This window comes from Petaurus breviceps, unplaced genomic scaffold, assembly GCF_028583685.1.
Source record: "Petaurus breviceps papuanus isolate PSGF00001 unplaced genomic scaffold, PetGlider_PUasm1.0 90845, whole genome shotgun sequence".
Taxonomy (NCBI): Eukaryota; Metazoa; Chordata; class Mammalia; order Diprotodontia; family Petauridae; genus Petaurus; species Petaurus breviceps.
In genome coordinates, this window is record NW_027187359.1 from 21,698,460 (window position 1) to 21,712,409 (window position 13,950).

Genomic DNA, 13,950 nt, shown 5'->3' on the forward strand with positions numbered 1-13,950 from the left:
TTGCAACTTACCTTTTAAGTTGACTGTTCTAAGGGTGAGAATGGAGACATCATCTTTCTTCTTGCTCTCCCCATTAAAATCCTTTCCAGTTTTGTTCTGTGGGCAAATGACCTCTTCTATTAAAGCCAATAGTTTATTGATATCCATTGATTTCCCCAGATCTAAGCCTGAAGCAGGTGATGAAATCTTCAGAGTTTTAAGCAGTGAACTGACAATTCTCCAAATATCCTGCAAGTTGAAAAAACAAAAACACTGGTCTCCTACAGGGACCTGCAGTTCATCCCATAAGGCCTCCTCTGCCCTTGTAGTGACAGAATGGGTGCTGACATTTTCATAGCACTTACTAGGTGTCAGGCTTCGTGCTGAGCACTTTATAGTTGTCATCTCATTTGATTCTCACAACACCACCGGGAGGCAGTTGCAATTATTACCTCTCATTTTATAGATGAAGAAATTGAGGCAAACAGAGATTATGTGACTTTCCTGGGGCTGTATACTATTAGGTATCTAAGATAGGATTTGAATACAGGCTTTCCTGACTTCAAATCCAGTGCTGTACCATTATATCACACTGCAGCACAGTGAACTTGTCATACTTAACAATATGTGGGAGATTGCACAAAAAATTAGATTTTACCCTCAAGTATTAGCATGTTGGTAAGGACAGAGTCTATTAAAACATATAATTAAAAAATCAAATGATAGTCTGTATTTTTGGGTACTCTCTGTTCGTTAATTTTCTTTTTTATTCTGGGTATAAGGACCTCCAAAATCAGCAGTGGTTTGGGACCCTCAGGACTTCTGCAAGGCTACATGCCAAGAGAATCAGGAAGGGAGTTGATCTGTGCATCAGGAAGACAGAAACTGACATCAATAGCCCTGAAAAGGGCACCCAATCTTTCTACCCCTTGAAGTAGCCCATAGGCAGTTTATAGAAGCATAGCTAGACCAGGCTTCGGAGCTAATGTTTCTAAACTTTTGCCTATATTGCAGAATTATGTCAGGAGAAGGAAGAACAAGATACATGAGATTTCACCTTGGTCAAACAATTTTGCTCTGTAGAGTTTGCTTCCCTAGGTCTGTTTCTGCATCCTCATCTCTGTTGTGTGTCTGCATTAGATGGCACTGTGGACAGAACGCTGTTCCTGGAGTCAGGAAAATCTGAGTTCAAATGTGACCCTGTGTGTGACCCTGGAAAGTCACTTAACCCTCTGTCTGCCTCAGTTTCATCAACTGTAAAATAGGGATAATAATAGCACCTACCTTTTGGGGTTGTTGTGAGCATCAAACAAGATAATATTTGTAAAGTGCTTAGCATAGAGTCTAGCACATAGCAATAAATGCCTGTTCTTACTCTCTTTCCTTAAGGAGTGGCTGAAAGTTCTCTTGTTCTCACTCTTCTCCACACTATATGGGCCAGCTTGTGAAATACCAGCCCAGAAGCCTGGTAATCAACAGCCTCAGCTAGTGAGAGAAGCTGGCACCTTTATTGGTCAAAAGCATTGCCTTTTTGCCCCATCGAACAATTCCTCTTCTTTGAAAATGGTATTAAAACCCAGTCAGAGGGGATCTGTTCTCTTTACTCCCAAAATATAGAGTGAAAACTTGCCTTTGCTACAGTCTCAGGCGTAAGGAAGGCTTCCTGTGCAGCCTCTGGGGAAGGAAGGAGCTGTGGAGACACAGGAGCCTTCCTAGTTTTCTCCTCTTTGGGTGTCCGAGGTCGTGTATTCCGGAAGATGTGAACAATAAGTAGGTTGATGGGGAACATAAGGAGGGAGCTTTCCAAACCAATCGTCACTTCCTGCCAAGTGAATTCAATTTTACCTGAGTAGTCACAAGAAAGCCAATCAGTCAATTAAGCATAGCTGGTACTGCCTGATTTTAGAAAAACATGGCAAGACTTGCATGAAATAACGAAGAGTGAAATGAGCAGAATTTTGTATAAACAACTGTAAATAATGAAATGATAAATAACTAAAAACAACTTATTTTGAGTATTATAAATACTCAAATCAACTACAAAGGAAGATGCTATCCATCTCCAGAAAAAGAGCAAAAAGTATGATTAGTATGGTTTTACATATATCTATCTATAGCTATATGTATATTTGTGGCAAATAGAGAAGGCTCTGGTGCAGGGTTGGGGAGGGAGGGAGACAGTTTGGAACTTAGAATGTAACTAACATAAAATAAAACAACAGTCTCTGTTCTCAAAGCTCTCACAGTCCAATGAGGAGGTCATAGATTAAAAGCAAGAGTCAGCCAAAGCCTAGAATCTAAGCAACCAATAGCCTTTCCTCATCATTATTCTGTGCTCTGCCACATCCCTTTACTGCAAGTATCTTCCTCTAAAATTACCTCTCATTTACACTGAATGTATGTATATAGTTGTTTGCATGTTATCTACCCAATTAAAGTGTGAACTTCTTGGAGGGCAGGGACCATGTTTCTGCCTTTTCTCTGTATCTCCAACAATTAGCACAATGTCTGGCAAATACTAAGTGCTTAATAAATGTTCCTTCATGATGCTAATGATAGTTGATAATGAGAAAACAGACAAAGCTGACAGTGATGTTGGCATTTTGACCATCCTCTGGCCTACAGCCCCCATTCAGGCAGGAATTACCCAAGTCCATTTTCTGCTCAGCTGGATCTTTGGGGACCCCCCAAAACATGATGCTGGTCAGCATGGTGCAGAGGAGCAGAGAGAAGCAACAGGACACCCTCTGAACTCTTGTAAATGAGCTTCGAGGGGAGCGGCTGAAAATGGAATACCAAATGTGTCCATCCTGGAAATCCTTAGAGGTCTTCATGAAAAACAGGTGGCTGTAAGGGAGGAGGTGGAAAAGAGGTTTGAAGGAAGAGAAGAAAGAAGGAAAAGGAGGAGGAAGGAAAAGAAGAAATCATTTCTAGCCCTTGACTAAAACCCCTTGCCCATTTTCACATGAAACATTGACTTCTGTGTCTCCCCAGCAAACTTCATCAGTGTTCTTTCTAACTGTTTTAAGATATAAGCAAATGACCATGAAACATAAACAATAGATGCTGAAGATTGAGCATGAACAGAGCTTAGTATTGGGGTCATATAAAATGGCCAGCCTGGTTTATCTGACCTATGAGACCCATGGCTGCTATTGTGATGCCTGGTAACTGGGCATGAATCCCATTAATATCAAGTCATATAAATGATTGTGCCCAACACTGCTTTTACTCAGACAGACTATACTTGTTATCTTTCTCTTCTTTATTAGTTTCCAGTGTCTATAATTAGTGTCAAGGTTGATATTTTTCCCATACCACCATCATCCTCATCAATATGCACATTCTTTTTGATACTCACATATATATTGGAACTTATTATCCAGTTCAGAGGTGAAGAAGACCCTAGAGGTCATCTGATCAAGTAATGTTCCAAGTGAGGACCTTGGTTGCCTGGGAAGAAGGGCATGCCCCCAGGGAGCATTTGATCAGCTAATTAGAGGTTGGGAAGGTGGGTCATACCATGGACCTTATCTCAAGTACAACTATACCTCCTCCTATTCCCCAACATTCCTCTGGTCAATTTTCTCCACAGGCTGTGATAATTCCCAATCTCCCAAATTTGAAAACCATATTGGTCCTTCAGGGAAGTTATTACCTGATTGTTAACTGGGTACTCACAGTAGCCACTGTTATACTGGTGCTATTGGAAAAATTCCCTTTCCCCCAAAGAACCTCTCCCCTGTCCTAGAGATGATCTGGTGGCTATAGTAGGTACCCCTCAGAAGGTGGGCTCTATACTCTAGAACAGTAACCAGTGAATAAGAATTCCACCTCACCAGTCCCATTTTTATTTTGGGTGGGACAGAGTGAATCACATAAGATGAACAGGCATGGATGATCTGTGATCTCCTTTGCAGATCTCATTATGTTATCTTTGCCCTGAAAACAACTGCTCTTCCAAATTTCTTTTTACTAGAGAGAGAACATTACAAACACCCAGGCCTGCATCCTTGATATCACCCTTGACTCCTCACTCTCACTCAACCCACATAGCCAATTAGTTGCCAAATCATGTTCTTTTAATTTCCACAACTCATATATGGCCCTTTCTTTTAAATCACTTAGGTAGGATTCTAGCTCAGACTCTAATCACTTGCCCCAGTTTACAACAATAGCTTCTCAACTGGCCTTCCTGTTTTGAGTCTCTCTCCAGTCCTATTTCTCCTCCATACAACTGCCAAAATGATTTCCTTAAAGCACATGTCTGTTTATGTCACTCCCTTATTCAATAAACTCTAGCAGCTACCTACTGACTCTAGGATAAAATGTTTATTTTATGCTTTTGAAATTTCTATTTTTGTGTGTTATGTGTGTATTATAACGTACATGATTTTTTTACTATGGTAGTATCTGTATATAATTTATAAATAAATATACCCATATTAGAGGGGCATGCTCAAATTTTTTTTTTACTCAAAGAGCACACAATTTGAAAACTCTGGAGACCACTGATCTAGTCTAGCCCCCTCATTTTACAGATGAGAAGACTCAGCCCCAGAGAAAGGAAGAAAAAGATCACATAGTTAACTGTTCCTGTCCCCAGTTGCTAGTGCCTTTCCCTCTGAGATCACCTTCCAAATACTCAAACCCAGATTGTTGGAGTTTTTTGACTCAGCATTCTCTCCACTCTATTAAACTTTCTCATAAGAAGTTCTATGTTAGAGCGGCCAGGTGGCTCAGTGAGTAAGAGCACTGGCCCCAGAATCAGGATAACCTGGGATCGAATCTGGGCTCAGATACTTAGCACCACACCCAGAAATAACTGACTGTAACCTTGAGCAAGTTACTTAACCCCAATTGGTTTAAAAAAAAAAAGTTCTATGTCATGGTGCACAGAGAGCTGGCCTTAGAACCAGGACTATAAATTGCCACTACATGTTGGTCTGCATTGGTAGAGAGAGTTTTCACATCTAGAGTTCCTTATATCAGTGAAATCTCAGGTCTAGTTTAACCAAATTAACCAGCTTCCAACCAAGTTCCTCCCAATAATCCAGGTTCTCTCACCTCCAGACTTTCCATCCTCTTGCTGATGAGGTTTCTCCAATAAGCCCTCCCACCAGACAACCCTTTTATGCTTGATCCATTCAGGGGCCCTTCAGAATCTGCCCCCATGCTAGGGTTCCCAAGTGCTAGAGAGCTTGAAGAAGCAGGAATTTTGGACAATGAGGTTAAGGACTTCCCAATGCCACAGCATAATTTTGAAATGGGGGGGATGTACCCAGGAAAGAGGAGGGTAGAATAATCCAGGCATCTTGGAGTCAGGAGGCACAGGGACTGGAGTGAAGAAGAATGAATGGTAAAGTTTATTAGTTAGTGGCTGTCCCAAGCCACTTTTACAGAGTTGGTTCTGAACACAATATGATTTCAGCATCCAGCGGAAGATACCCCTTTGCCCCATTCTTTTATTGAATAAACTTCCTCTCTTGGCAAGCCAAATTCTTCCTTTCAAGGTGAGAGATACAAACCAGAAAATGTAAACATGGGGAGAAAGCCCAGGCAGAGTAGATGAGTAAATTTTAGTCCAAGTGCCAATGATGGTATCAGCTACCTAGTGGGGTGATGGGGTCAGGAGGGTAGTGGCAACTTGAAACAGGAAGGCAATGAGATAAACACGGAAAATAAATTTCCCTGATATATGACCTTGCTCTATGGAGTAGCTAGGCAAGTGACCACCTTCTATTTCAGGTTCCTATCACTTCTTCCGCAGATTGTTTATTAGAACATCTTCTAACTCGTCTCTGTCTCCAATGTCTAATCCAGCCTTCCTACAACTGCCAAAAAGTTTCCAAAGGAATAGTCTAACCATGTCACACCTCTGCTCACAAAACTTCAATGGCTCCCCTTTGCCTATAAGGATAAACACAAATTCCTTGGCCTGACACTCAAGACCCTCTACAATCTGACTCCAATATACCTTTATGGAATTATCTCATATTATATCCCTCAGTCATTCTGTTCTGGCTAAATTGAACTACTACCTGTTCTCAGAACTTAATGTACTGCCTATATCACACCTTACCAAGCCTGTGACTCCCTCCCTACTTATCTCTTGCTTATTGAGATTCCTCTCTTCCATCTTAGGAGTCATTTCCTTTATGTATGGATCCCTGATCTCCTTAGTTGAAAATCTTTTCCTCTGCCTCAGAATTAAATTTTTTTTTAACATTTTTATTTAGAGTTTTGAGCTCCAAATTCTATCACTCCTCCCTCACCAGAGATGGTAAGCAATTAGATATAGGCTATACGTGTTCAATTATGTAAAACACTTCCATATTAGTAATTTTGTACAAGAAGGCTTGAATAAAAGAAAAAAGTTGAAAGAAAGCGAAAAATAGCATGCTTCAGTCTGTATTTAATCAATATCAGTTCTTTCTCTGAAGGTGGATAGTATGCTTCATCATTAGTCCCTTGGGATTGTCTTGGATCGCTGTACTGCTGAGACTAGCTAAGACATTCACAGTTCTTCATCAAACAATACTGCTGTTTATGTGTTCAACATTCTCCCGGTTCTATTCACATCACTATGCATCAGTTCATGCAAGTCTTTCCAGGTTTTTCTGAAGTCATCCTGCTTTTCATTTCTTATAGAACAATAATACTCAATTACAATCATATACCACAGTTTGTTTAGCCATTCCCCAATTGATGTGCATACCTTAGATTTACAATTTTTAGGCACCACAAAAAGAGCTGCTATAAATATTTTTGTACAAATAGGTCCTCTTCCCTTTTTTTGTATGTCTTTGGGTTATATTCCTAGCAGTAGTATTAGCTGGATCCAAAGGCATGCACAATTTTTTAGCCTTTTGGGCATAGATCCAAATTGTTTTCTAGAATGGTTGAATCAGTTTGTAACTCATAACCAACAATGTGTCAGTGTCCCAGTTTTTCCACATCCCCTCTAACATCCAACATTTTCCTTATGTCATATTAATTGCTCTGATAGGTGTCAGATGGTAACTCAGAGTTGTTTTAATTTTCATTTCTCTGATCAATAGTGATTTAGAGCATTTTTTTAATATGACTATAGATTGTTTTGATTTTATTTTCTGAAAATTGCCTGTTCATATCACTTGACCATTTATCATTTGGGGAATGACTTGCATTTTCATAAATTTGACCCAGTTCTCTATATATTTGAGAAATGAGGCCTTTATCAGAGATACTTGTTGCAAATCCCCCCCCCCGCCCCAGTTTTCTGCTTTCCTTATAATTTTGGTAGCATTGGTTTTGTTTGTGTAAAAACTTTTTAATTTTATATAATGAAAATTATCTGTTTTACATTCTATAATTCTTTATATATCTTATTTGCTACTAAATTCTTCCCTTATCCATTAATCTGACAGGTAAACTATTCTATGCCATCTCATAATTTTCTTATGGTATCATTCTTTGGGTGCAAATCTTGCACTCATTTTGACCATATCTTGGTATATGGTGTGATATGTTGGTCTAGACCTAGTTTTTACCATACTGTTTTATAGTCTTCCCAGCAGTTTTTGTCAAATAATGAGTTTTTGTTCCAAAAGTTTGGATCTTTGGCTTTATCATATATTAGATTACTATGGTCATTTACTATCTTGTAATTTGTACTTAATCTATTCTACTGATCCACTACTCTGTATCTTAGCCAGTTCCAGAATGTTTTGATAATTACTACTCTATAATACAATTTGAGATCTAGTATGGCTAGACCACCTTCTTTCACATTTTTTTTTACTGATTCCCTTGATATCATTGAGCTTTTGTTCTTCCAGATAAGTTTTTGTTTTTTTCTACCTCTACAAAATAATTTTTGATAGTTTGATTGGTATGGCACTGAGTAAATAGATTTAGATAGAATTGTCATTTTTATTATATTGACTTGGCCTACCCATGAGTAATTAATATTTTTCCAATTTTTTAGATTTGACTTTATTTGTGTGAAAAGCATTTTACAGTTGTGTTCATATAGTTCCTGGGTTTGTCTCGACAGGTAGACTACCAAGTATTTTATATTGTCTACAGTCATTTTATGTTGTTGTTTTGAAGGGGGAAAGTGAGTTAAGTGACTTCCCCAAGGTCACATAGCTAGTAAGTGTTAAGTTACTAAGGCCACATTTGAACTCAGGTCCTCCTGACTCCAGGGTTGGTGCTCTCTTTACTGTGCCACCCAGCTGCCCCTCTACATTCATTTTAAATGGAATATCTCTTTCTATCTGATGCTGCTGGACTTTGTTGGTAATACATAAAAATACTGATGATGTATGTGGGTTTATTTTGTATCCTGCAAGTTTGCTAAAGTTGTTAATTAATTTCAAGTAGTTTTTAGTTGATTTTCTAAGTATAACGTCATATCATCGGCAAAGAGTGATATATTTTTGTTTCATTATTGCCTTTCTAATTCCTTTAATTTCTTTTTCTTCTCTTATTACTATAGCTAACATTTCTAGTGCAATAGTAAATAATAGAGGTGATAATGGGCATCCTTGCTTTACTCCTGATTGTATTGGGAAGGTTTCTAGCTTATTCCCATTACAGATAATGCTTGCTGATGGTTTTAAATAAATATTACTTATTATACTTATCATATGAGCTCCATTTATTCCTATGTACTCCAGTATTTTTTAATAGTAATGGATGTTGTATTTTGTCAAAGGTTTTTTTCTGCATCTATTAAGATAATCATATGATTTCTGTTGGTTTTGTTACTGATATAGTCAATTATGCTAATAGTTTTCCTAATATTGAAATATTTGTTCATTCTTGGTATAAACTTCACCTGCTGATAGTGTATAATCTTTGTGACATATTGCTGTAATCTATTTGCTAGTATTTTTTTTTTAATTTTTGCAACAATACTCAAGAGAAATATGCCTATAATTTTCTTTCCTTGTTTTGGCTCTTCCTGGCTTGGGTATCAGCACCATATTTCTGTCATAAAAGGAATTTGGTAGGACTCCTTATTTGCCTATTTTCCCAAATAGTTTATATAGTATTGGGATTAATTTTTCTTTAAATGTTTGGTAGAATTCACTTGTGAATCCATCTGGTCCTGGGAATTTTTTTTTATTAGGATGGCTTGTTCAATTTTCCATTCTAAGATCAGGTTAAGTATTTTATTTCTTATTCTGTTAATTTGGGTAATTTATACTTTTGTAGATAATCATCAAATTGTCAAATATTGTCAAATTTATTGGTATATGATTGGGCAAAATAGCTCCTAACAATTATCTTAATTTCCTCTTCATTGGTGGTGAATTCACCCCTTTCATTTTTGATACTAGTGATTCAATTTTCTTCTTTCCTTTTTAAAATCAAATTAACCAATGGTTTATCTATTTTTTTCATAAAACCAGCTTCTAGTTTTATTTAGTAGTTCAATAGTTTTCTTATTTTCAATTTTGTTAATCTCTCCTTTGATTTTCAAGATTTCCAATTTGTTGTTTAATTGAGGATTTTTACTTTGTTCTTTTTCTATTTTTTTTTGGTTGCATGACCAATTCATTGATCTGCTTTTTCTCTATTTTGTTGATGTAAGCAATTAGAGATATAAATTTCTCCCTAAGTACTTCTTTGGCTGCATCTTCTACATTTTAGTAGGCTGTCTCATTGTTATCATTTTCTTTAATGAAATTATCATTTTTTGCTATGATTTGTTCTTTGACTGACTTACTTTTTAGGATCAGATTATTTAATTTCCAATTAATTTTTAATCTCTCTTTCTATTGTCCATTATTGAATGTAATTTTTATTGCATTATGATTTGAAAAGAATGCCTTTGCTATTTCTGCTTTTCTGCATTTGGTTGTGAGGTTTTTATGTCCAAATACATGGTCAATTTTTGTGTAGGTGCCATATACTACTGAGAAAATGGTATATTCCTTTCTTTTCCCACTCAATTCTCTCCAGAAGGCTATTATATCTATCTTTTCCAGAATTTTATTCACTTTCTTAACTTCTTTCTTGTTTATTGTTTGGTTAGACCTACCTAGTTCTGAGAGGGGAAAGTTGAGGTCCCCCCCCCCAGTATAGTTTTATTATCTGTTTCCTGCTGTAATTCATTCAACTTGTCCTTCAAAAATTTAGAAGCTATACCATTTGGTGCAAATATGTTTAGTAATGATGACTTCATTGTCTATGGTACCCTTCAGCAAGATATAGTTTCCTTCTTTATCTCTTTTAATTTGGCCTATTTTTGATTTTGCTTTGTCTGAGATTTTTGCTACCCCTGCTATCTTTGCTTCAACTGAAATATAATAGATTATTCTCCAGCCCCTTACTTCACCCTCTGTATATCTCTCTGCTTCAAATGTGTTTCTTATAAACAACAGATTGTAGGATTCTGGTTTTTAATCCATTCTGTTATCTGTTTCCATTTTATGAGTGAGTTCATACCATTCACATTTATAGTTATGATAACTGTGTATTCCCTCCATGATACTTTTTGCTTGTTTATCCATCTCCCTCTCTTTTATCCCTCCCTCTTTCCCTCCTCACAAGTGTTTTACTTCTGTTTTACTACCTTCCCCTTTTATTATACCCTCCCTTTTATTAGTTCCCCTTCCCCTTTCTGTTAGCTAATTCTGATAAAAGTATGGTTTAAGCTTTGCCTGTTACCACCACCACCCCTCTTTTTCTCCATTATAATGGCTTTTTCAAGGAAAAAGTATTGGGAAGCAGTCAATATGGGATAATTTATCTCACTCAATCTCCCCTCTCCTTCTTTTTCAAGTACAATTTTGTCTCTTATATCTTTATTTTGTTTTTTGGGATATCATCTCATCAAAGTCACCTTATGTTCACACCTTCTGTCTACATATACTCCTTCTAATTTCTCTTATGGTAATAAAGTTGAGTTACAAATATTATCTTGCCATATAGAAATATAAGTAGTTTAGCCTCATTGAATTTCTTATGTTTCTCTTTTGTTTCTTTTTTTTTTTTACCTTTTTATGTTTCCTTTGAATCTTTTTTTTTTTTTTTGTATTTGGGGGTCAAATTTTTTATTCAACTTTGGTCTTTCAATTAGAAATGCTTGAAAGTCCGCTATTTTGTTAACTATCCACTTTTTTTCCTGAAAGATTATATTCAATTTTGCTGGGTAGGTTATTCTTGGTTGCAACCCTAACTCCTTTGCCTTCAAGTATATATTCCAAGTTCTGCAGTTTTTTAACATGGAAGCTGCCAAATCCTATATAATCCTGATTGTAGCTCCACAAAATTTGAACCATTTCTTTTTGGCTGCTTTCAATACTTTCTCCTTGACCTGTGAGTTCTGGAATTTGGCTATGATGTTCCAGGGAGTTTTCATTTTGGGATCTCTTTCAGGTGATAATCAGTGGATTCTTTTAATTTCTATTTTGCCCTCTGGTTCTAATATATCAGGGCAGTTTTCTTTGATAATTTCTTGACAGATGTTGTCCAGGCTTTTTTTTTTATCATGGCTTTCAGGTAGTCCATTAATTCTTATATAATCTCTTGTAGATCTATTTTCTAGACTAGTTGTTTTTCCAATTAAAAATTTAACATTTTCTTTGATTTTTTTCCCCTTTTTGATTTTGTTTTATCATATCTTGATGTCTCATAGAGTCATTAGTTCCCACTTGTTAATCTAATTTTTAAGGAATTATTTTCTTCAGTGAGCTTTTGTACTACCTTTCCCACTTGGTAAGTTCTATTTTTCAGGGAGTTATTTTCCTCAGTAAATTTTTGTATATCTTTTCCCATGCTATTGACTCATTTCATGATTCTCTTGCATTGCTCATTTCTTTTCCAATTTTTTCTTCTACTTCTCTAATTTGCTTTTTAAAATCCTCTTTTAATTTCTTCCAGGAATTTGTTTTGGGCCTGAGAACAAATTACATTTTTCTTTGAGGCTTCACATGTAGCCATTTTGACACTATTGGCCTCTTCTAAGTTTATGCCTTGATCCTCCCTATCACCACAGTAACTTTCTATAGTCGTTCTGTTTTTTTTTTTTTTTCTCATTTTTTCTGCCCTTTTTGTGACCTAGTATCTTTATGTGAGAGTTGGGCTCTGGTCCTGCACTATGCCAAACTTCTTGTGTTGGGACTCTGGGTCTTACTGCTCACTTTCTCTGGGCTTCAGGGTTTAGCTGCTTGCTTTCTCTGAAGGGTAGGCTTGTACTAGGAGGTGGAACCTCCCTGTTGTCCTTCCCTGGGTATGGGGTTTAGCTGCTGGGTTGCTACAGTAGCAGAGTTTTTCTGGTGTCTGGCCCTGGAGGAGGGATCACTTTGCTGGTCTGCTCTAGGGGTGGGGCCTGCTACTGGAAGGGGGCCCTCTGTTGGTAGGCCCCAGGGGCAGGGTCTTGCTATTGGCCAGCCCCAGGGGTGGGGTTTCATGACTGCTCAGTAATATGGTCAAAGCCTCACTAGTGGCTTGTGCGGGGGCAGGGCCTTCCTGTGCTGCACAGACTGCTCACTTCCCTAAGGGGCTACTGGTTTGTAGGAGGGTGGGGCCTTGCTGGTGGATTGCCACAGGCTTGGAGGCTTGCTGAAGGCCCCCTGCTGTGAACTGGCTGCTTCTTGCTCTTGGACCTTATTCCCCTCCCACCCCAGTGAGACAGATCTTTCCTGTTATGCTGGTAAGCTGCTTCCCTGCTCCTAGATCAATTCTGAGATGGTTTTCTAACCATTGTTTGGAAGAAAATTTGGGAGGGTTTCTAAGGGTTCCTTCTTCACTCTGCCATCTTGGCACCAGAAGTTGGCCTCAGTATTTTTAAAGCACTTTTCCTTATCTGTCCTCTGCTCCCATCATTACCTACATTGTATTATTTTATTTTATTTTTTTGCTTTTTGAAGGGCAATTGGGGTTAAGTCACTTGCCCAAAGTCAGATGGCTAGTGAGTGTGTCAAGTGTCTGAGGTCTAATTTGAACTCAGGTCCTCCTGACTCCAGGGCTGGTGCTCTATTATTCACTGTACCATCTAGCCACCCCATTGTATTCTATTTTTCCAATGGGACAAGTCTTATTTCCTCTACAACTTCCCCCAAACCCCCCAAAACAATTGTCACCTTTTGGACAGCAGGGTCAGTGCCTGGTGCATAATAGCTGTTTAATAAATGTTTGTTGAATTGAATTGTGCCCAGAGTACCTTCCCTTCCATGGTGCATGTCCTTTGCTCTTTATACTGGCATTCAGCCCAACTAGCTTTCCAGATTTATTTCACATTATGTGCCTGACAAATTAAACACTCTTATTTCCTACTTCGCACTCTCAGCTTTTGTCCATTCTGATCTCTCTTGCCCTTTTTTCCTTCCCTGCCCTTACTATTCTCTGATTCCCATCCACACTTCATGCAGTTCCTAATTTCTCACAGGGATCTCATCCTCCTTGGATCTACTACATGGTTTGTCCTTCATTTGATCCCATGATTCCTGTACTTTGTTAATGTGGCCAACCATTAGGAATAGAATAGGCATTTCCTTTTATTTTTATTGCCTTTTTTTTTGCATACAAGAAAACTGAATTGAGTTTGTGCTCCGAGATAACTCTTTTTTCATTTTCTTGGCATTTAATTAAAAAAAAATTATTGATTAGTAACTGTGCTCAGAGTTTTTCTTTAAGGTACTAAAGTAACACTGAATAATCCTAATCAATTCATTTAACCTTTGTGGGGTTCAGCTTTCTCATTTGTAAAAGAAAGGTTTGGACTGGAATCGATGATGCTTCTCCTCTCCAAATACTCTATAGTGCAGCTACACTGGCCCTCTGTTATTGATAACATTTGAGACTCCTCTCTGCTAACTCATTATATTTTAACTGACTGACTCCCATGCCTGGAATACTTTACCTACTCCAATTCCTAGCTCCCTTTAATACTCAGCTCAAATCCCAACTTTTGTAGGAGGCCTTCCCTTTCCCCTCCTCTGTTAGTCCTTTCTCTCTAACATAATTTTCCATTTA

General features: G+C 37.7%; 1 protein-coding gene across 1 annotated transcript in view; it reads right to left on the reverse strand.

Annotated features, from left to right (window-relative positions):
• Positions 1-13,950, reverse strand: part of LOC138149208 (polycystin-1-like protein 2) — a 124,762-nt gene that overhangs the window by 40,781 nt on the left and 70,031 nt on the right. The window contains exons 27-29 of the mRNA XM_069072232.1: positions 2,627-2,826; positions 1,610-1,824; positions 12-228 (exon numbers count right to left, since the gene is read on the reverse strand). Coding sequence (XP_068928333.1) covers positions 12-228; positions 1,610-1,824; positions 2,627-2,826 — 632 coding nt within the window. The remainder of the gene's footprint in view (positions 1-11; positions 229-1,609; positions 1,825-2,626; positions 2,827-13,950) is intronic.